Here is a 21,733-nt window from a genome sequence, read left to right as displayed (position 1 = left end):
ATCATTGAGAACTTAAACTGGTGGTTATGTCAGATCTACAGAGGTTTGGCGCAGCGGCCAGGGCAGCTGACTCCGGAGCGGAAGATTTGCTATATGATCCCCGACACCGGCGGCAGTTCAGCTCAGCACCATGTGACTCCGGGCATTACCTCACTTAATCTCTCTGACTGCCCTCAGTACCTTGAGACCCTTAGGGGTGAGTAATTCACACTTTACAAACTCAATATTTTGATTTATAGCTGGTACTGTATAAGGGGGAGAGCTGATGCTTTGTCTGATGCATCCTATGCTTAGAAGTCGATGATGCATTCAGACAAGCTTATGATCCAAGTAAGTTCTGAATTTGTATTATTGTTCCAAACTTCATAAATTGAGTTTTCAATAAGGCATTACCTCTCTGCAGGTGCTGCTGATGTAATAAAAGCATCGAACATCTACCATGTTTACTCCCATTAACGTAAAAATGCTTTTAAATCATGTTTTCTTTGAAAAATTTCAGGGGCATATGCTTCACATTTCATAGAAATACATGTCTTTTTGTAACTTTTAGCAGAGCCATCTTTACATCCTTGTTTCTCAGACTGTAGATGATGGGATTCAGCATTGGAGGGGTCACAGTATAAAATACAGAGATCATTTTATCTAGGCTTGCACTGCTCTTAGACTTTGGTTTCATGTACATGGAGATGGCTGTGCTGTAGAATATGGTGACAACAACCAAGTGTGCGGCACATGTGGAGAAGGCTTTGTGCCGGCCTCCCGAGGAGTGAATTCCCATGACAGTGATGATGATACGGACGTAGGTGAAGAGGATAAAGAGGCTTGGGATAAGCAGCACAATAATTCCACAAGAGAAAATCACCATTTCAGTGACAAATGTGTCTGCACATGCCATCTTTACCAGAACAGTGGCCTCACAAAAGAAATGATCAATAACATTGTGACCACACAATGGCAACTTTAGAGTATAAAATGTGTCCAAGAGTGACATCAGGCTCCCGTTTAGCCAGCTACAGACAGCCATTGTGGTACAAACAGACTTGCTCATAATGGTTGTATAACGCAAGGGAAAGGATATGGCTACATAGCGGTCATATGACATGACTGCTAAGATGACACACTCTGTACTAGCCAGGAGCAGGTAAGAGAACATCTGAATAGCACATCCAGAATAGCTGATTTTTCTCTGAGCAAGGAGTTGGACCAGCATGTTAGGTACAGTCACTGATGAGTAGCAAATGTCTATGATGGAGAGATTGCCCAAGAAGAAGTACATCGGAGCATGGAGCCTAGGATCAGTGACACAGGCTGTGAGCAGGATGATATTTCCAAAAACAGTGACCACATATATAGCTAGGAATAAAACAAAGAGAAGGATCTGCAGTTCAGGGTTCTCAGATAACCCCAGGAGGAGGAAGTCTGTTACTGAGCTTCTGTTCATCATGAAGCTTTAGACCTTTTCTTTGTGACTGTTAGGAAATAAGAGAAACCCATTTTATCAGATTGTTCATAAAAATGTAAGGCAATGTTTGAAATGTTTGAAATGATGTGACATCAACATTTGGAAAAATTGTTCACCATCTTAAGGAAATCAACATTTTCTCTCAGGATATTGATAAGCATGTGATGAATGACAGACAGAAAGTACATTTCTTGCTCAGTAACTAGTTGGTACAATGTAAAATGGCCTTTGGGAGATTTCCACAAACCTAGAGTGCATTACGTATAAGGTTAAATTTGAAGTTAAATCAGAGTCACTCTTCTTTTCTGGAATATTCAATGTGTGTGCCTGAATATGTAGGCAATGTGCAAGTAAGTATGCTGAGACCCAACTCTGCATCGACCCCCTTTAAATAATGAAATTCACTCTCCCTACACCTAGCTGACACTCAATGCAAAACTGACACAGATCTAACCATTACATTGATACCTACTCTCTCTTGAAGATGTAAAACCTTTTGTCCACAAGATGATTTTAGAACAATATCGCAAGGTCTGACGTTTTTCAACTTTGAGGGAGACGACATTCAGCTAATTTATCTGTCAGACACCAGCTTGACACTCTTGAAAGGTATCCTAGCCCCCAGGGCACACCCAGGGGTCTGATTAACCTTGGCTACATCATCCAATAAATGATGCTTGATCCACTTACCTAACCATTTCATCTTCAAGAGTAGTAGTGTTCTGTACAAGGCTATAATAAATGATACCCAGACATAGCTGACCAATACACTAACTATCTCTGGTGAACAGTGCCACTGCAAGAGGCAAAACATACTCAGATTACAAACCCATTGATACAAGAAGGAAAAAACAGAACATTTGAAATCAAAATTGTCCAATACCACTTTAAAGGAGGTCAGGTTAGGTTAGACTGATATGTAGATTGCACAGCTGCCCCAGCAAAGGGGCATCCCGGCGCTAAAAGCAATAAAGGCTGCTAACAGCAAAGAGCCCATCGAGGCGCCACAGAGACAGACAGAGGGCATAGACTACCAAACCTAGGGAGATGGGAAAAGATACGTTTTCAGAGCTTTCTGGAATGTCAGGTAGTTATCTAAGCTCCGGATGTGAACAGGAAGGGCGTTCCACTGCTTAGCTGCTAGAGTGCAAAAGGAGCACCCACCAGCGCAAGCCCTCCTGACCCACGGGACAACTGCGAGGTGTTGATCTGCTGAGCGAAGTCTCAAGATCTCTGTCTTGTTGGCCCCCAATTAGAGCGAGCTGGCGTAGTCCAATCTCGACAGCACGGATGCCTGGACAATCCTCTGTCGGATGGAAGGGTCAAAGAAACCCAACAGAGGTTTAAGCCTGCGCAGGATGCCAAAACATGTCGCCGCCACCTTCTTAGTCTGGGTTTGGAAACTCAGGGCAGAATCCACCCAGACCCCAAGGTTCTTCACCACCTGTTTGGGGGTGGGTGCAAGGCCCAGAGTGGTAGGCCACCACTGTTCACTCCATAGCAAAGGATCTTTCTCATCACACCAATCCACTAGAATCTACCTGTTGCCTTCTTTGCATATACATGTCCATTGTTCTTTGGGCCCTTGCCCTCTTATAGATAGGTTTGTAATGTACAAGAAGCAATGAGCACACACATTCATTTGATAGGTACCTTGTTCAGAAATGTTTATGCCAGCGTGTAGTGTGGATGTAGATGAAAAACTGCCATTTCTATGGCTGCTTTGGTAATATGAGGACTACTAATTCCCTTCAAAGACCAACAAAGTATCCATTTTGATATTTGATATCATCAGTGGTCATAAAAGGAATGTTTGGGCTTGCTGGGTGAGGAGGCTGCCATACCTTATATAGTTTACTCTAGAACTACGATAATTCAGCAGGCTAAAAATAAACATAACATAACATAGCAAAGCATAACATAACATAACATAAATGCAGAAAATTGTTCTTTCATGGGAGCCTGACATTTATGGACACTGTTGGTAAGCGGGTAACTGGTTGAGGAGGAGAAAACTTTACTCAAGCAGCAACCACAATCTCTGCCAGGGTGAAACACAAGTAAACCACAAATTAACCTGTGCTTAACCCACTGGTAGCTGGGTACAAAAGCAGTCAGGCTTAACTTAAAGGCAATTTGCAAAGCATTTATACACCACTTCAAACAGTATTAACATGAAAACACAACACAAGAAAAAACCTACACAAATTTAGAAAAATAAATTAAAAAGTAATAAACAATTTGAGATCAAATCAACAACAATCTAATCGGCAGAACTGGAGTTATGAATTGTTAAAGTATAATGAAAAACAATATTGCCTAAAAGATCAAAGCACCAACTGCCCAAAAATACGGCTGACCGCAAAGGAGCATGAGTTGGATACAAAAAGCAGATTGGACCCGGTTGGTGCTTACCTACAGACTTAGAAGACATTTTGAAGAAATATGGTCTGAGAAGGTAACGTTCAGTGGGGCAATGACACAGGCAGTGAGGAAGAGGAAGCATCATCATCTGGGAGCTGCTGGATGAAGTTGTGATGAAGATTTCTACATTCACACTTTCTGGAAGTCGAAAATCTCCAGCGGAACGAAGCTGAAGGCTGTAGCTGACAAGATTTCCAGGAAACCATATACTCCTTTAGTAAAGGACTGCTGAAAAGCAGTGGCTGCTGCAAAAAAGAAAATAGTGGGAGCTGCCATGAAATCAAGCCGATTACAGTCCTGAGGAGTTAGGAATCTTCACTATTGGAGAAGCTTGTAGGCTGTTAAAATTAGAGAGAAAACAGATTGTGATTGGGGATCCAGATTTACACTCTCAGGGGCATATTCACAAGGACTTATCGCCAAGTTAGCATCATTTTATCACAGCCAAAGTGGCGATAAATTTATCACCCCATTAACAAGCTGGTGTAAACAGCCCATAGCACCAGTTTACGTGCAATATCTGCCTCAGAAAACATCGCCACAGATGACAATTATCGCAAATGAGATGCAGAGTAGGTGTTCCCGAGCAAAAAGCCGCGACAACACCACTCCACGACATTCTCAAGGACCAGCCAGATCTGCAAAAAGATCACAAAACTGGCGATAAGGTGCGTTAGCAGCAGGAAACTAACACCTGCTCACAACTGGTGCAAAGTCAGACCACAGCCTGCACCACAAAACGGAGCCCAGCCCAGAGCCACACCTGAAGACCAACAGATGCCATGGAGACACTGACCATGCGGCCTGGACACCCAAGAGAGCCACAACACTCACCGCTAACACCCCCAGGACCCCAACCCCCACCCTGACCCCCCCGGAACACCACAGAGGCAGTGAAGACAAAGACAGCGGACCCCCAGGAAACGCACCAGCCTCACAGACCCAACACCTGACGATGTCATTGCCCACTACAGGCTCAAAAGGACAACCATCCTACGCATTCCGACCATCATCGCCCAACAGGCCGACGGCACCAACACAGCGGACAACCAACATCCCACCCCACACCAAGCTACTGGATGTGCTGCACCTGTTGGCTACTGGTACTCCCCAACCAACACCCACCAGAGTCGGAGGAGTCTCACAGCCAGCCACATCCAAGTCACTCACACCTGTCCTGGGTGCCATCATCAGCCTGGTACCCCAGTACTTATACATCCACCACAATGCGCTGGATCCGCTGGAGACAAAGCAAGGACCATACGCCATAGCTGGATGCACACACGTGTTGGGGGCAATCCACAGCACACATGTCCTACTTGTGCCCCCTGCCAACACAGCACACATTCACCCCAACAGAAAGCACACATCTCACATCAATGTGCAGGCAACATCCGATCATCCTGGAATCTTCACCAACGTCGTCGCAAAATACCAGGACAGTGTGCATGATTCCCTTATCCTCTGACAGTCCATCATCAACTGGCGCTTACAGGATGGCACCAATGGGAATGCACTGCCCGTTGTCAAGTACCAAATGAACACCCCACACACCTCAACTCCACAACCATGCAACTCACAACTCTGGCAATGCACACGTCACAAAAGCAAATACAACATTCAAAACAAAATGACCACCCACCAGACACGATAGAACTACTAACAATGTTAACCTGGGCAAGCCATGAACATGAGCCATCAACGGCATGGCACCTCAGCCACACACTAGCCAAATGTGGGGAGAGGTGGCAACCAGGCATGTGAGAAGGAGGCAGGAAAACAATGATTGGGAAAGTACACAATGCCAAGAGAGTCAGCAATGTGCTGGACAGACCCCAGTATGCAGACCACACCCATATCCATGGCGACATACACCGCTGGTGTATGAAGTGTAGTGGACAGTGGACGAAACCACGTCACCACAGTCAGTGGGGGTATATGTGTAAATGTTAGCTGTTACATACCCCCGCAAGCGTGAGCGGAGTGGGATAGCCCAGCGTACACCAGGCCAGCGTAGGGGTGTGAATAAAAAGCATGTAGCCCTGGGCATGGTCCTTTTCCAGAATGCCCAACGTCCCTGCCAGGGCGGCACCTCTCACCCTGTCACGAGGCTGACGCTGTCCTAGTGAGGGGAGTTGCCTGCGATCCTCTGTGCCTGCCATACTCCGGCCCGCTGGACCCCTAAACTGTCAGGCCTGCCCCTGCCCAGCCAGGCCACACTGCCCACCTGCCGACACCAGCGTGAGTCAAAGAGGACCACCACGTGCCAGTGCATGCTCAAAGCCCAAGGCCCGTGACCTTGGCAGCCTTCTCAGACCATCACAGCCTCTACGACACAGGCCCGCTTTACTCCGTTCTCGTTGACATACTCTACTGCTGCATCCAGCCTACACTACGGACAAGTGGGTCACACATTTGGAACTGAGTCTTGATTTCACCATGGCAGGGAACATCATTTAAGGCAGAGTTCATGTCACTATACTCCCTTCGATGTGGTGCCACCAAGTCTGTGCATAGCATTACAACCACACGTGTCTGTGGGCCTACATGAACAACTGCCCTCGGCGTACGCTGCGCACGAGTAGGTCACAGAATTGGAACTGGACATTGATTATTCAAAGGCAGAATACATGTCATGCCTGCTTGGCGAGGCGAATGAGGATGACGCGTTGCAGTGCAGAGGGAATAGGATCATCGTTATGGAGGTGATTGAACACTACGACAACTGCCCTGGTGTCACTTAGTCTGTGCATCGCGAGCCAACAACACGTGGCTGTGGGCCCCTCCTGAGCCATGGCTCTGGACTGAACTGTGGACAAGTAGGTCAAACATGTGGAACTGAGACATGATTTATTTATGGCACATTTTATGCCATTGTACATGCATCATTGCAGACTGCATACACTTTCAGCACTGGTGCCACTGATTCTGTGCCCCATGGTCCATGTACACTCCCTGTTTGAACTTTGGTGGCATGTGAGACTATGGTCTGGGTGTTGTCATGATCATATTGTAGCCGATACTGATTTGCTGTCAAGTAGGTGTCTATAGCATTCGTCTACTACATATTGCCTGTGGCTGCTTGGTTCTGCCCTCTGCATCAGGCCCTGGAAAAACACCTTCCACCCTCCCCTGAAACACTCTGTGTCATTCACCTTGGACATTGATGAGGACCAGCTCAGCTCCTGTGTCTCTATCACACTACACCGTAAAATAACTGTCCCGTGGTGGTGTGCCTTTGCTGGCCGCACTGCATCTGGGGCCACTAACTCTGTGAACCACAACTCATGGACCTGTTCTGATTTAGTACTGTGCTGTGGACAGCGCACACAACAATGTAACCTTATGCAGTGAGGAAGACCTGGGACTATGATGAGGAAGATGTGTTAAGTGTGCGGACGGGAGAAGGCACAGACAATGGGAGGCAGGAGGCAACAACCCCGAGGCAGGAATGCAGACTGGAGGTGGAAGTGAAGCCACACACCCGTTTCTATTACTGGGTATTGCGCTGTGAACTGAGGACACAACTGTCACCTCAGGCAGCGTGGGAGACCTAGGACGTTAATGAGGAAGTTGATGCAGGTGTAACACACCCCACTGCATCTGCATCAGGACTAACCCAAAGGGACAGAATCATAGCAATTTCATCACATGAGGTCGCTCATCTCTAGTGCCCCTACCTCAGTGCACTGCAACTCACGGAACCTCCAGACTGAATATTGAGTGACCTCTATCCATGCTCCGGCTCCCTCCATGTTGCTCTGCAGTTTACTCTGTTATGCTGGTGTTTTCTGTTTCCATTGCACTGGTGTCCACTGTTCAAGTTGTTGCCAGCACCAAGCACTCTGTGCAGGCTGGCTTATACTCACCGCACACACATCCAGCACAGGCGTCACTGTACATGTGGCCCTGCCAATCAAGGGGACCGGGCGCATGTGCCCATAGCCAGTTCAACATGATATATGAGTGTGTCCCTGTGGTCTTGTTGTATGCATGAGGGCCCTGGGCCCTATGACATTAGATTGTGCTGTGTACAGCGGACGCAGACATGTCACCGCACGCTGCAGGTTAGAACTTGGACATGTTGCTTTGTCGTCACCCACTCAATTCGTAAGGAGAGTGGACTGTGCCGTCGTACGCAGAGCCAACGTGGGTGTGTGACTGATATGTGCATGCCCCTGTGTGTGGTTCTGGACTGGGAATGTGCATCTGCATGTGTCTTTATGGCAGTGTGGGTCTCCTTTGTGGAGTGTAGGTGGTCCCTGAAGGGTATCGGACACCCACGTGTATGTTCTAGTTCGCCTTCCATGGGTTCAGACCACACCCGCACCTGTTGGGCCACCTCCTATTGGCGTTCTGACACCTGGCATTGGGGTGCCAAGTGTGGGTCGGTGAAGTGTTGTGAGCCAGCTGTGCTTGCGGGTGCTCCATGTTGTGTGGTCTGTTGCAGGGCTGGGTTCTCCTCTTAGTAGCTTGTCTGGCCTGGTCCTGGTGGTGGGTTGCGTGGGATGTCCAGGGGCTGTTGTAGGGCATCGGTGTTGAAGGTGCGGTATTCATTTCCAGCATTACTGATGGGTTTTATGGTCTGACCTGCTGGAGGTGTTGCTTGTCCCTCTGCAATATGAAGGGGAGATGCATGTCGACATTTACGTTGTCGCATTGTTCTTGTAGACATGCAGACAGTGTGACAATGTACCCTATGACTGTTTGGGGGGTGCTTGCAATTTGGTTTGGGACAGTGGGCATTTGGACTACATGACTGATGTGAGGTTTTACCCATACATAAGCATCTCACAGTTCCCTGCTCTGTCAAATGTGATTGGACTGTTTCTGCGCATTGACGGTCCCAGTTGCAGATTCTGGAGAACAGGAAGCATCCATAAAGGATCTGGAGAAAAAAACCAAAAAGGCAAAGCACATGAACAGTGAGGCCTTTTGGACATATGTTCTGAACCTCTAGAGTAGCATGTGATGTCACATCTGTCCTTACAAAACAGTGCAATATTGAAAGATTGGGAATGGCCTTACAAAGTGCAAATACAATGTTACCCTCCACCATCACTGTATTCCTTGAACACCGGAAACATTTGAAATACAAACTGGCACACTCAAAACCATGAGGTGTGATGCTGATAAACAGAACCTGGGGCTTTTCTGGCAAGTGTCCGTGGATGTAGTATTAAGATTCCATTGGATTAAGAAAGTTACAGTGACACAAATTTTAAAACCAACAATAAAACTTACGTGGCAATATGTTTCCGTCACCAGATGTAATATGAATACTCAGAAAGAGAGGTTGCACATACAGAAGCTATTTTTAGAAACTTCAACATAGCCCCCTCCAAAATTAAACAAATCCAAAAGTGGCAAATAACAACCTCCTGAACAAAGAGCGGCTTTTGGATTTTGTACATATAAAGGAGAGAATGATAGTGTGCATAAACGCCTACTGAGTTACTTAAGTGACCTGCAAGGTAGCTGGGGAAATACAATAGTAACTTATGTCATGAGCAGTGACCTTATGCTTCTTGAACATACAAACATGTCTTACAAGGGATTGATTTTTTGAATGGGGCTGTAATGCACAAGCAAGACACATCCTTTGCAATCAATTCTATGGCAGGACCGGAGGCGAGGATTATGCTCATCTTTCTTCACTTTAATGAATAGCAGCACTTCAAAGTTAAACAAAAAAAACACTGTTCCCATGAACCATAGGGAATAGTAACACAGAACAATAGAGAGTCCATGGATAGATATACCTACTTCAATTCACTAATCACAGGGCTCCTGGGAGTAAGTAGTGTTCTGTCCCTCTCCATGCCTCCTCTTTCTTCACTGCTTGCAGCAAGATAAGTGCTGTGTTCCTTCTCTCCTGTATCGTGCGTGCGCGCTCCACTTTGTTTTACAAGGGTCTATGGGGCATATCAACAAGGGCTTTATCTCTGCTTTTTTGGCTTTAAAAGCCAAAAAAGCAGAGATAAAACTAGCACCCTATCAACAACAGGGTGCTAACACGCAAATTTGCATGTTAGCACCCTTTTACTCTACGCTTCCCCTTGCATCTCTAATGAGATGCAAAGGGGGCGTTCCAGAGTAAAATAAGAGGAGAAATGTCGCTAAGCGACATTTCTCCTATTATCAAGAATGTCGCTAACCCTGTTAGAGACAAAAAAAGCAGCGCTAACCGCGGTTAACGCTGCTTTTTTACGTCTGCTAATTTTCAGACTTAGCCATGATATCCTATGGAAGGAGGATATCATGGCTAAGTTTACATGTCCCTATCAACAGGGTAACGTGTGATTATCGCTGGGTTTCCAGCGATAATCTCACGTTAGCCTGTTAGCGTGTAGATTTTTATCGCTATTGAGATAAGCGTTGCTAATAGCACGCTATCTCAGCGATAAAAATTCACGCTAGCCGGCGATAATTATCCTCACGCTAAGAGCGCTGAGCGATAATTATCGCTGGTTGTTGTTGATATGCCCCTATGATATTTCCTGTCAGCGCTTGGCTCTGTGTTTGCTTGTGCGCCGCTACAGCGTTGTCCGCTACAGAGTTTTCGCCTGTTTTAATTGTTTTGTGTGTTGCACGAGGAAACCGCTACTCGGTTTCTCTCACCCGGCCGTGGGAGCGCTCGAACTCCCTAACGGCCGTCATTCTGTGGTGCTTGGCTCACGGCGCTCCCTCCTGCCACCAGAGGGCGCCTGTGTGCACACCTCGATCGGCGTACGTCTCCCGGCATTCCGCGCATTTCGCGCATTCCTCAACCGGAAAATCTTCGCCGAAGTCAGCCTTGCCTGCCTGTGACGCCTGGGTGGTCTGTTCCTGCCGTGAGGCAGCGTTTCCTTGTTTTTTCATGCCCCGCGAACGCTCATATAATGCGAGTCTGTACCTGCTATTAGGCAGAGTTTGACTCAGCATTTTTTTCATCGCTGGAGGTCAGTACTTCATGGGCCTTAAAGCCACGCTCCAGAGTGGAGTCTGTATTGGGAGATTGTCAGCTGGCAGGTTTGCCCCTGTATTGTCACTGCACCAGGGCTGGTTGTCCCATGGGTTTTTATACCCTATTTTCAAGCGAGCGCTGCCCGCACCTGAGTTAGGCTGACACCCAGCCTCCTCTACAGTACCCACTCACCAGTGTGTCGCTCCTCTTCCTATTAGCATGGAATCGTACAACGATGAGCCCTACCAGCAGGATGATCGGTGGGAGGAGGACCCCCTTACTGCCCTTCAGTGGGAGGAGGACACTTACGATGCTGTGGACGAATATATACATAAGGTGGTGGAGCAGGCCATTGCGCCCTTGGAGGATCGCCTGTCTCGTAGAATAGAGCAGGCTTGTGAGAAATTGGCCAAAGCGGCACAGGCCCTTCCCCCTCCCTCACCCAGCGCCGGCAGATCCCCCACCGATTCTCAGCCCCCACCCGCTAAATGTCTTAGAGACTCTGGGGTGGACATGGATTCTTTTGCCCGCCTTAAGCAGGTGTTTTTAGCGAGGAACCCCACATCTGTGACACCCGCACCACCGGGGGATGCCACGGATGATGCAGATGACAAGGCGGGCCATCCCATCCCTGGAGTCTGTCCTGTCCAGACCCAGCTCCCGATGTGCAGAACCTTATATGCTAGACCCTGACCCTCAGAGAAAGTTGCCCAGTATGTCGCCAGCAGAATCCAATGGCCGTTAGAGGCCACAGCCAGAAACTGTTTTAGGGCGGAATGCCCCCGACCTTCACTGGCGGGGAAAGTCGCTGCCACCCCAGAAATAGATTCCCGCATGGCGACGTTTCTACAGAAGTTTGTTAAGGACCCCAAGAGGGGTATTGACAGATCCTGGCGTGCTTCTCAGGACAAGCTCCTGGACGCCCTTGGCCCCATTACAAAAATTCTCTATATGTCTGAGGAGGCTGAACTGTCAGGCTCCCTAATATCCCCCGACACCCTCTCGGCTTGGGCCCAGCACGTGGTGGTGTTCCTAGGGAACGCCAACTGCGCGATCTCGACAGAGAGACACCGGAGCTTACTCATCAAAGTGGACTCTATGCTTGGGGACTTGTCCAATTCAGAAGTGGGCTCCGTCGCCCAGGGTGGTTTCTTTGGAGAGCCCTTTATCAAAGAACTGGTTGGGTTCGTGAATACTTTTACCTCTTTAGATAAGGCCCAGTCTTCCATCAGGAAAGTTTTCACCCTCAGGTTTTCCGGGGGGCCAGAACAGGCAGGGGCTGCTCGTCCGGCCGGCCTAATGAGGGCAGAGGGCAAAGCTCCGACAATGGCAACTACCAAGACCAAGCCAGATTCGGAAACTTCTATACGACCAGAGGACGTCGAGGGAAAAACAGAGGCGGCCGGGGTAGAAGAGACTCCAACTCTTCCGGTGAGTGTTTTCCCTTCTTCCCTTCTTCCCTTCTAAAAGTGGGGGGACGACTGGCGTGTTTTTTCCAGGCCTGGACTTCTGTCACAGGTGACGCATGGGTATTGCAGACCGTCCAGGGATTTCACATAGAGTTCCATGGGGAGCCTTCGTAACCAGTTCCTACGTGCCCTCTCTCCTTCTCAGCCACCGACTCGGCGCCGGTCGATTAGGAGGTCTCTCGATCATGGAGACGTTTCCGCACCCCAAAGGCTTCCTCAGCAACATCTTCTTGGTCGAAAAGACCGATGTGATGCAGCATCCGGTCATCAATGGGTGGCTGGTGTACCGCCTTTTCAAGATGGAGGGCATCCATCTCCTGCGCGACCTCCTCAGGCCCAATGATTGGATGGCGCGCCTTGACCTCAAGGATGCCTATCTCAAGATACCGGTCAACGGCTAACCTCCTTCAGAGCTTGGGCTTCATTATTAACTAAGCGAAATCCACCCTTGTTCCAGCTCAGCTGGTGGTGTTCCTGGGGTTCATCATCGATTCGGTGGCCGCTACCCTCAGCCTTCCATCGCGGGAAATGACAAAATCCGTCATGAGATCAGGAGTGCCCTTACGCAGTCGTGCCTGTCCCTGCGTCAGCTGGCCCATATAGTAGGTCTTCTATCTGCCTCCATCCAGGCGATCTTTCCGGGCCATTTGCATTACAGGGCCCCACAGTGCCTCAAGGCCCGCCACCTTTGCAGGGGCCTCTCGTACTCTCAGAAAGTCACCCTCTTGGCCGAAGCCAGGGAGGAACTTCAATGGTGGCTTGCCAACACAGAAGCCTGGAATGGGCGAGCGATCTTCGGTTCCGTGCCCGATATCGTTATTGAGTCTGACGCCAGCAGGTCTGGTTGGGGCGCGCAGTGTGGAGAATTCGCTGCAGGAGGTGTGTGGTCTCCACAGGAGCAGCAGCTCCATATCAACTGTTTGGAGCTCTTAGTGGGCTCATTCACGATCAGGTGCTGGATCAAGGACTCTGTCCAATCCTGCGTCCTCTTCAAGATGGACAACATATCAGCGGTCTATTACATCAACCATCTGGGGGGGACCCGTTCGCGAGCCCTTTCCGACCTGGTGGCGAACATCTGGCAGTACTGCCTAGACCATCACGTCTCGGCGGAGTATCTCCCGGGTCAGGACAACTGGGTGGTGGATTTTCACTCCAGGCATTTGCAAGACGTAAGCCTGTTGAAGCTCAACCCGGGTGTCTTTGCGGACCTCCAGTCCATCTGGGGTTCATTTTCGGTGGACTTGTTCGCCTCCCGCTTGGATTTCCAGCTGCCCCGGTTCTTCAGCTGGTGGCCAGACCCCCCGGTGACAAGCACGGATGCGTTCCTACAGGACTGGAGGGAGGATACGGGTTACGCCTTTCCACCATTCGCCATGCTGACGAGGGTCTCGGACCAGGTTCGTTGCCAGGGTGCGGCAGTGTGCTGATATCGACAATTTGGAGGTCTCAAGCTTGATTTCCAGTTCTTCTGGAACTTTCTTGGGATTTTCCAATCCCACTCTCCTGCTTCCCAACTCTTCTCCTCGATCCCGACAGAGCTCCACATCCGCTCATTGCACAGGGATCCCTTGCCCTGATGGCGTGGTGGATTACCGGGGACGATGGGCGATCCCAGGCCTTTCGGGAGCCGTGAGCCGTGAGAAGTTCATGTCCAAGGCAGTATGGTCAAGTGGTACCATTCCACTTGGAGACGATGGGTTCGTTGGTGTGTGCGACGGGGTCTCAATCCCGTGGCGGCAGATGTGACTTCCATCCTCATCTTTTTGGCTACCTCAGAGGAAGACGGTTTAGCTTATAGAACCATTAATACCTTTCAGTCAGCTATCTCAGCCGGCCATTCCATGGTGGATGGCTCCCCGGTGGGTGAGCATCCTTTGGTTTGTCGTCTCCTTCGGGGCATTTGGCTTTCTTTGCTGGCAGAGCCTCGTTATTCTCAGCTGTGGGATGTCAATCAAGTCCTGAACCTGTTTTTGTCATGGCAACCAAACAGGTTTCTGTCTAGCAAGGAACTTCCAGCCAAACTGGCCATGCTCCTTTGTCTCATATCTTGTAGGCCAGTTTCAGACTTCGGACCCCTGGTTGTCTCAGGCAGGATTTTCTCCCCTTCTGTCCGGAGGCGGACGAAGTGCTGTACAACTTCCATATTGTACCCTGCCTTTCCGGATTCTCCTCAGCTCTGCGTTGTGTCTTGCCTCAAGGCTTATGAAGAGATGTTGGAGGAATTCCGCCCCCCGGGGGAGCGACAGTTGCTAATCGCACTCAAGAAACCCCACAAAGCAGTCTCCTCCCCCACAATAGCCCGTTGGGTGCAATGGGTGATGCAGGAGGCAGCAATCGATCTCCGGGCTTTTGGTGCCCATTCTACCAGAGGGGCCATGGCCTCTAAAGCGTTTACCCTGGGAGCTCGCCTGGAAGACATTCTCAATGTGGCAGATTGGTCTTCGGATTCCACCTTTAAACGGTTTTATTTCAAACCAGTGCTGGATATGGAACATTTGGTGGTGAGCAAGCTTTAACCAAGCATAATCATCGCCTCCGGTCCTGCCATAGAATGAAAGATTTCCTAGATAATGTATCGGAAAGTTTCAATTCTATTAAGGACTCGGAGGCAAGGATTATCCCACCCAGGGTACCAGTTTCTGTGGTTACCTTTCCCGCCCTCGTACTGGGGTAAGTAACTGGTTTTCAGACTGTTGAGTTTTCTTGTGTGCCAATTGGTTATGTTACAGTGCCTTCCTTCCCCTGTAGGGTTAAACCTTAGCCACCGCTCTCGCTTATGCTGTGCTTTACTTCTGCAGGCGACTCTGGCAAACAGGATTTGTGAGGATCTGGGATTGGCTGGCCTAGAGCGACAAAAGAGGAGTTACGGAGAGGGACATAGGACTACACACTCCCAGGAGCCCTGTGATTGGTGAATTGAAGGAGGACTATCTTTCCGTGGACTTTCTCTTGTTCTGTGTTACTATTCCTTATGGTTCATGGGAACTGTGGTTTTTTGTTTAACTTTGAAGTGCTGCTATTCATTAAAGTGAAGAAAGATGAGTATAATCCTCGCCTCCGAGTCCTTAATAGAATTGAAACTTTCCGTTCCATTAGCAAGGACATTTTTCATTCCTAATTATTACAAAGGCAAAGTATTGGCACAATTATAGAGGAGTTACTTATAGAGACCCTCATATTCCAATGTTTTTTTCATCAACTGGTGTGGGTATTAAGGTCAGGACAGGTGTTAAAATATGTTGGAGACGTGGTGTTTACAAGTAAACACAGTATTTGTAGTATCAGGAATGCATAATGCAAACAGTGCAATCCTGGTTTAAGGTCATTGGAGGACCCAATGTTAGTTGTAATGACTGACAATAATGCTAATGTCCTCCTGATAGGTAGCCAACTCTGGTTGTACTTGTTTTGAAACTATTTTACTGAATAAGACATTCTAAAATCTTTTTCTAACTGTGATATTGTGTTTTTCCTGTGCTTATCTTATTGTGTGTGATTGTCATTACAGTGATAACCAGCTTAAAGTAAAGGTAACTAAAAGATACAGCAAAATGAAGACCATGATTAGAAGCAGAAGAAGACACTTGATCCTTCTGGGACATTATTTGCTGATGAAACAAGAGATTAGAACCACAACCTTTAGTAAGCCAACCCTTCTTTTTAAGCACAGAGAGGTGCCTTGTTGTTTCTCCTTCATGATAGTTGTTTTCATCATTTCCAGTTGTTCACTCACAGCAACCAGACAAGCTACAAGGACACAACTGTGTATCTGTTATGGGGTAGGGACTTATGTCACAATAAGCTAGCACTCAAAAATGCCACAGCCCATACTAGACCCCTAGCCTGAGGAAGACCCTCACAGCCAGTATTCAGTGGCTGAAATGCGTCAAACAGCATGCGAAGGAGGGCCAAGCAATCACTTGGAGTGTACAAGCTTTTCTTGGAAACTACAGCCGTTCTTGGCTCTGTGTGCCCTCCCTCATGCACTGGGCAAAAGACGCATACAATACCAATATCCTTTGAACAGCCTTGTCTGCATCCTGATAGCTCGGGGTCCATATCAGAGTTACAGATTGTGGTGCTGTTTTTATTTGTTTTGATAAAGCACACATAGCTTAGCACCTGTATTCCCAAATGTTTGGTGAAAGAGTGGGAATTATTTTTTTAACTTTTTCACATTTGCTCCATATATAATGTCCTGAAAAATGCTATTTCACTACAGTGTTTGTGCTAAATATATTACCTGACAATTGGAATACATGTGAACAATTTAAAAATATGCTATTCTTTCAATGCCAGAACATGACTGCTCTGTACTAAGGGGCATATCATCAAGACAATTATCGCCCCATTGGCAAGGTCACGCTATCCCGTGAATCCTTGCCTCAGCGCCCTTTCCCTTAACGCCCAGCTTTGCATCTCTATTGAGATGCAAAGTGGGCGTTCCTCCCCAGAATAACGGGAGAAATATCGCTAAACGACATTTCTCCTATTATCAAGCCTCACGCTAACCTGCAGATCGACAAGAAAAGTAGCGCTAACCTCTGTTATCGCTACTTTCCTTACGCCTGCTTTTCATCTGACTTAGCCATGATATCCTATGGAAGGTGGATATCATGGCTAAGTCTGCCCTGCCCTATCATCAAGCATTCGCCAAAAGTTGTGCGATTATCGCTGGATTTCTAGCGATAATCACACATTTGGCAGCATGTGCCTTGATTTTTATCGCTGTTGAGATGAGCTTTGCTGATAGCATGCTATCTCAGCGATAAAAATCAGCATTAGCCGGCTATAATTATGCTCGCGCTAAGCACGCTGAGCGATAATTATCTCCGGTCCCTGCTGATATGCCCCTAAGTACTTTCTATATCCATGGTCGGTGGGATATTTAAAAATATTCACAATTATTTCCACCAAAATACAGAGACTCCATGCCAACATTCCCTCAAAACAGCGCAATACAGGCAAGTTTAGTTATGACAGCAGCAAATGTCCTCCCACTTATGAAAGCTTCAGATGAGGGCCATCACTTCCCTGCCACTGCTGCGGCTGCCCATGTATCTGTTCTAACCAACCATGTAACAAGATTCATCAAAAATACTCTCATAAACAGTAGCCTCCCTAGATCTAGAGCACATTATATTATCCTATCCAACTTCAAACAAGCACTGGCAAAGTCAATAGGTTTTGGCTTTGCTACCAGTGTCTACAGCAACACGGATGCTTTGCAGTGTGGCTAAAACAAATGTTTAAAAAGTAATATGAATCAGCTAGGGCTAATGCAGCTTTTTTCTTTTAGTGTGTTAGTGCTAAATGCATCAAAATCCTTTTTAAAGGCATACTCATTTCTAAAGCAATATGTGTATAATATACTTACTTGCAGGGCTTTCAGCCAGCTGTCTTCAGTCCTTGCTCTGTTGGCGTGTCATTCACTTTTTGCTTCTGCTCACCACAGCATATAGCTAATGGATAGCTTTTCTTTGAGCGACTGTATTTTGCTCTTTCACAAGGAACATATCCAAACTGAAAGTAGTTGTCTTCAGTGACAGTATTTTTGTTTTTACTTTTTCAATTTGGTGTTGCCTTCATATTTAGAGTCTGTTGAGATAGCAGGACACTTTCTACCAGCTCTTTTTTTTATCACAGGGCACATTTCAGCTTTATCAGCTCCTTACTCCTGCTAATGGTGTTGGAAATTCCTTTTGGAATGACCTTTGTTTATATGACTGTAATTTCACAGCAGACTAAATTGTGTCTACTTGAAACTTCATGAAGTTACCCTTTATTTTAGTATGCACTCAATAACTAGCATTTCTAAGTGAACTCTGTATGTCATGATAGCATGTGTTTTAATTGAGGAATAAAATATATAGAATTCAATTGCTAAATTTAGCATATTGTGCAGTGCAATTGCCTATCTGTCTGTCCGACTGTTTGTCTGTCTGTCCATCTGTCTGTCTGTCTGTCTGTCTATCTCTCTCTCTATCTGTATTTCTATCTATTTATCCGATTGTCTATCTATCTGTATATATCTATCTATTTGTTAGATCTGGCATCTTTTAGCAGGTTTTCCCTGTCTTTTTGCTTTCTGACCTCCAGGTTTTAACTCTGTTTTTGATGGTTTCGCTTCTCTGAACGCTTTCTCACTGCTGTTCAGTGTTAAAGTGCAAGTGCTCCTATTGTAAATTGTGTTATGGATTGGTGTTTCCATGATTGTCATATTCAATTTACTAGTAAGTCACTAGTAAAATGCACTGGTAGTGCCAGGGGCTGTACATCAAATGCAGCCGGTGGGCCTGCAGCACTGGTTGTGCCACCCACACAGTGTCTAAGTTTGAAAGTGCCATGTCGACCTGGTAAGTGTATCCACTTGCCAAGCCCTAATTTTCCTTTTCTTACAAGTATGTCACTGGTAGTGAATAACAGTTATTTAATTTTCACTATGGAAAGGCTATCTGTCCCAAAGGACAGAATGGGACTTTACTCATAACATCCTATGGGACAATATAGAAAAATGGGGTTTAGTATGCCTGAACTCAGAATATAAAAATGCATTATTTAGTAAAGATGATTTTCATGCTCTGTGTTTGAAGATACCACTTTTTGAAAGTAGGTATTTCCTTGCTCAACACCCGCTCTGTCCACAAGCACGCCGTTGAACTCTGGGACCTCCTCGAGACAACAGCGCCGGACGTCGCCTTCCTCACGGAAACCTGGATGAACGCCTCCTCAGCCCCCGACATCGCCGTAGCCATCCCGGATGGCTATAAGATCACCCGGAGGGACCTCATCAACCAAGCCGGAGGCGGCATCGCCATCGTCTACAGAAACACCATCCGCATCACAACCAACACCGACGACACTCTCACCGCCGCCGAACTCCTCCACTTCCAGATACACACCGACCCCAAGACCACCCTCAGAGGTACCCTCATCTACAGACCCCCGGGACCACGCACACAATTCAGCGAAGCCATCGCAGACTTCATCAGCCCACTCGCCCTCGCCTCCTCCGACTACATCCTCCTAGGGGACCTCAACTTCCACCTGGAGAACAACAAGGACAACAACACCACCACCCTGCTAGACAACCTCGCCAACCTCAGACTCAAGCAACTGGTCAACACCCCCACCCACTATGCCGGCCACACGCTTGACCCCATCTTCTCCTCCAGCAACCACATCTCCTTCAGCCACTCCACCGGACTTCACTGGACCGACCACAGCTGCGTCCACTTCAACTTCAGGAAAACCACGACTCACCACCGCCCGCAACAAGCTCCTCGTAGATGCTGGAGCAAGATCACCACCGACCAGCTCGCCACCTCCCTGAGCCAAAACCAACCCTCCTACACTACGGACCCCAACGAAGCAGCCCTCAACCTCACACAGTGGATCACCAACTGCGCCGATGCCTTTGCACTACTGAAGAACCCTCCAAGCAATCCCGACAGCAAGAAAGCCTCATGGTTCACCGACGATCTCAAAGACTCCAAAAAATCCTGCCGTACCCTCGAACAAACTTGGCGCAACAACCAGTCAACAGAAAACATGACAGCCCTCAAGACCGCCATCCGCAAACACCACCAGCTGATCCGCACCACCAAAAGGATAGCATTCAGAGACCGACTGGACAACAACACCCACAACAGCAAGGAACTCTTCAGCATCGTCGAAGAGCTCTCCAACCCCAGCGCCAGCAACAACGACATCATGCCATCGCAAGACCTCTGCGACTCACTCGCCAAGTTCTTCCACCGCAAGATCACCGATATACACGACAGCTTCAGCGCTCAGACCACGTACCCTTCCACCGAGTCTACGCCCCCCACCACCACCCTATGCACCTGGAACCCCGTCAGCACGGAAGAACCACCCACATGACGAACACCCTCCACTCCGGCTCCCCAGAGGACCCCTGCCCTGCCATCAGCAAACCCCCGGTGGTTAATCATACGACGAAAGGATTGAAGAATGAGGTGGAGGGAACGAGAGAAAGAGATACCAGTCCAGAAGGAATGCGAGGCCGAGGAGGCTATGGAAGCAGCAGCGGAGACCAGGGCTCGGAAGGCCAAAGCCAGCTCAGGGGCACCGCACTGAGTTTTCTGCCATCGGTGGAAAGTCATCGGTGAGGGGGACGGAAATAACAGCGGGAGTTCACGGCAACATTGTCCCAAGTCCGGCTGGGTAGGTGGCGGCCGAGGGTTAGACCCCGGCCGGTCTCCTCTATAGGCAAATGAGTGGCTCCACCGGGCATAGGCCATATTGATCAGGATCTCAGTGGTCAGGACACTGTTCATCCGTGAAAATTCAAGACAGAGTCACAGGAGAATGAAGAAGACAAGGGCTGCTGACCACACAGTGCAGGTGAGCAGAAATGGTGCAAGGAGGGGGTGAATTCATGGAAATGGGAGGAAACAACCTTAAAGTAAGAGCTCAAAAAGAGAAATACAGGTTCCGGATCAGCTGACCTCCTCAGCAGCATTGCCACACTTGACCCACAGCTAGCCTGCCTTTGAAAATGCTCACCCTTTGTTAGACCTTTCAGCCTTAGGATTTTCTTACCACAAATATTTTGCCTTCACCGTCCTGGTTTGCTGCATTTGTTTTTGTTGGCTTTTCGTCTGTGCACTTTACCACTACTAACCAGTGCTGATGGTCACTCCCTGAAACATGGGAAAAGTTGGCTTACACCTGATTGGCATATTTTATTTACATACAAGTTCCTAGTAAAGTGGTATACTGATAACTTGAAAAATATGATGTCAACACACTCCATGATATATGCACACAATACAACGTTATTATTGGTGAATTCAACATCAATTTACACCATGATGTAAGTATGCAATAATGGGAATGTTGAAAAATGTGATATTTATGATGTTGATGTACGACATAACAAAAGTACGCATAGTAATGAAATGCAGCATCCATGATGTCAATGTATGCCATGACCAAAATATGCATAATGATGACGTGTTAATAAATGCAATATGTGTGATAACCATGTTATATGTACACTTGCAACAATGATCACCATGTAATATTTACTTGTAATAACAAATTCATATCATCGCTGTCAAAACCAGCCAAGATGACCTCCCCGTCAACCCAGAGTCAGAGATGCATGGTTAGACATGCCTTGCGTTCCAAGCCCAGCAATACCGAATGACAGGTCACAGGTGGGGGTTACACTTAGCCCGGAGACAAATGCATGATCAAGGAAAACCCAGATTGATCCCACAGATAGGAAGTTACACCACAAAGGGTCTGAGAAGACTGGCCCCAATAAATCACATTTCACCTGATGCCACACAAATTTAGGAACACGCAGCCAGCCAGAACAGAGCACATGCACTACACAGAGTGGTCACATGCTCCACATGCCAGACATCTGGACATCTACCTACCAAACTCAGATTGTGT

At 47.7% G+C, this 21,733-nt stretch overlaps 1 protein-coding gene across 1 annotated transcript; it reads right to left on the bottom strand.

Moving 5' to 3' along the window:
* Positions 1-517: 517 nt before the first annotated feature.
* Positions 518-1,444, bottom strand: LOC146822282 (olfactory receptor 2D3-like). The gene has a single exon (XM_085610017.1). It carries the CDS (start codon positions 1,442-1,444, stop codon positions 518-520), a length of 927 nt encoding a protein of 308 aa, XP_085466143.1.
* Positions 1,445-21,733: the final 20,289 nt, after the last annotated feature.

Source organism: Triturus cristatus, chromosome 6 (genome assembly GCF_964204655.1).
Source record: "Triturus cristatus chromosome 6, aTriCri1.1, whole genome shotgun sequence".
Lineage (NCBI taxonomy): Eukaryota > Metazoa > Chordata > Amphibia > Caudata > Salamandridae > Triturus > Triturus cristatus.
Note: the sequence above shows the minus strand (reverse complement) of the source record. Positions and strands in the feature narration are given on the sequence as shown.

Excerpts from the sequence above, each read along its gene's own strand:
- LOC146822282 (XM_085610017.1), bottom strand. The coding sequence starts at position 1,444 with ATGATGAACAGAAGCTCAGTAACAGACTTCCTCCTCCTGGGGTTATCT.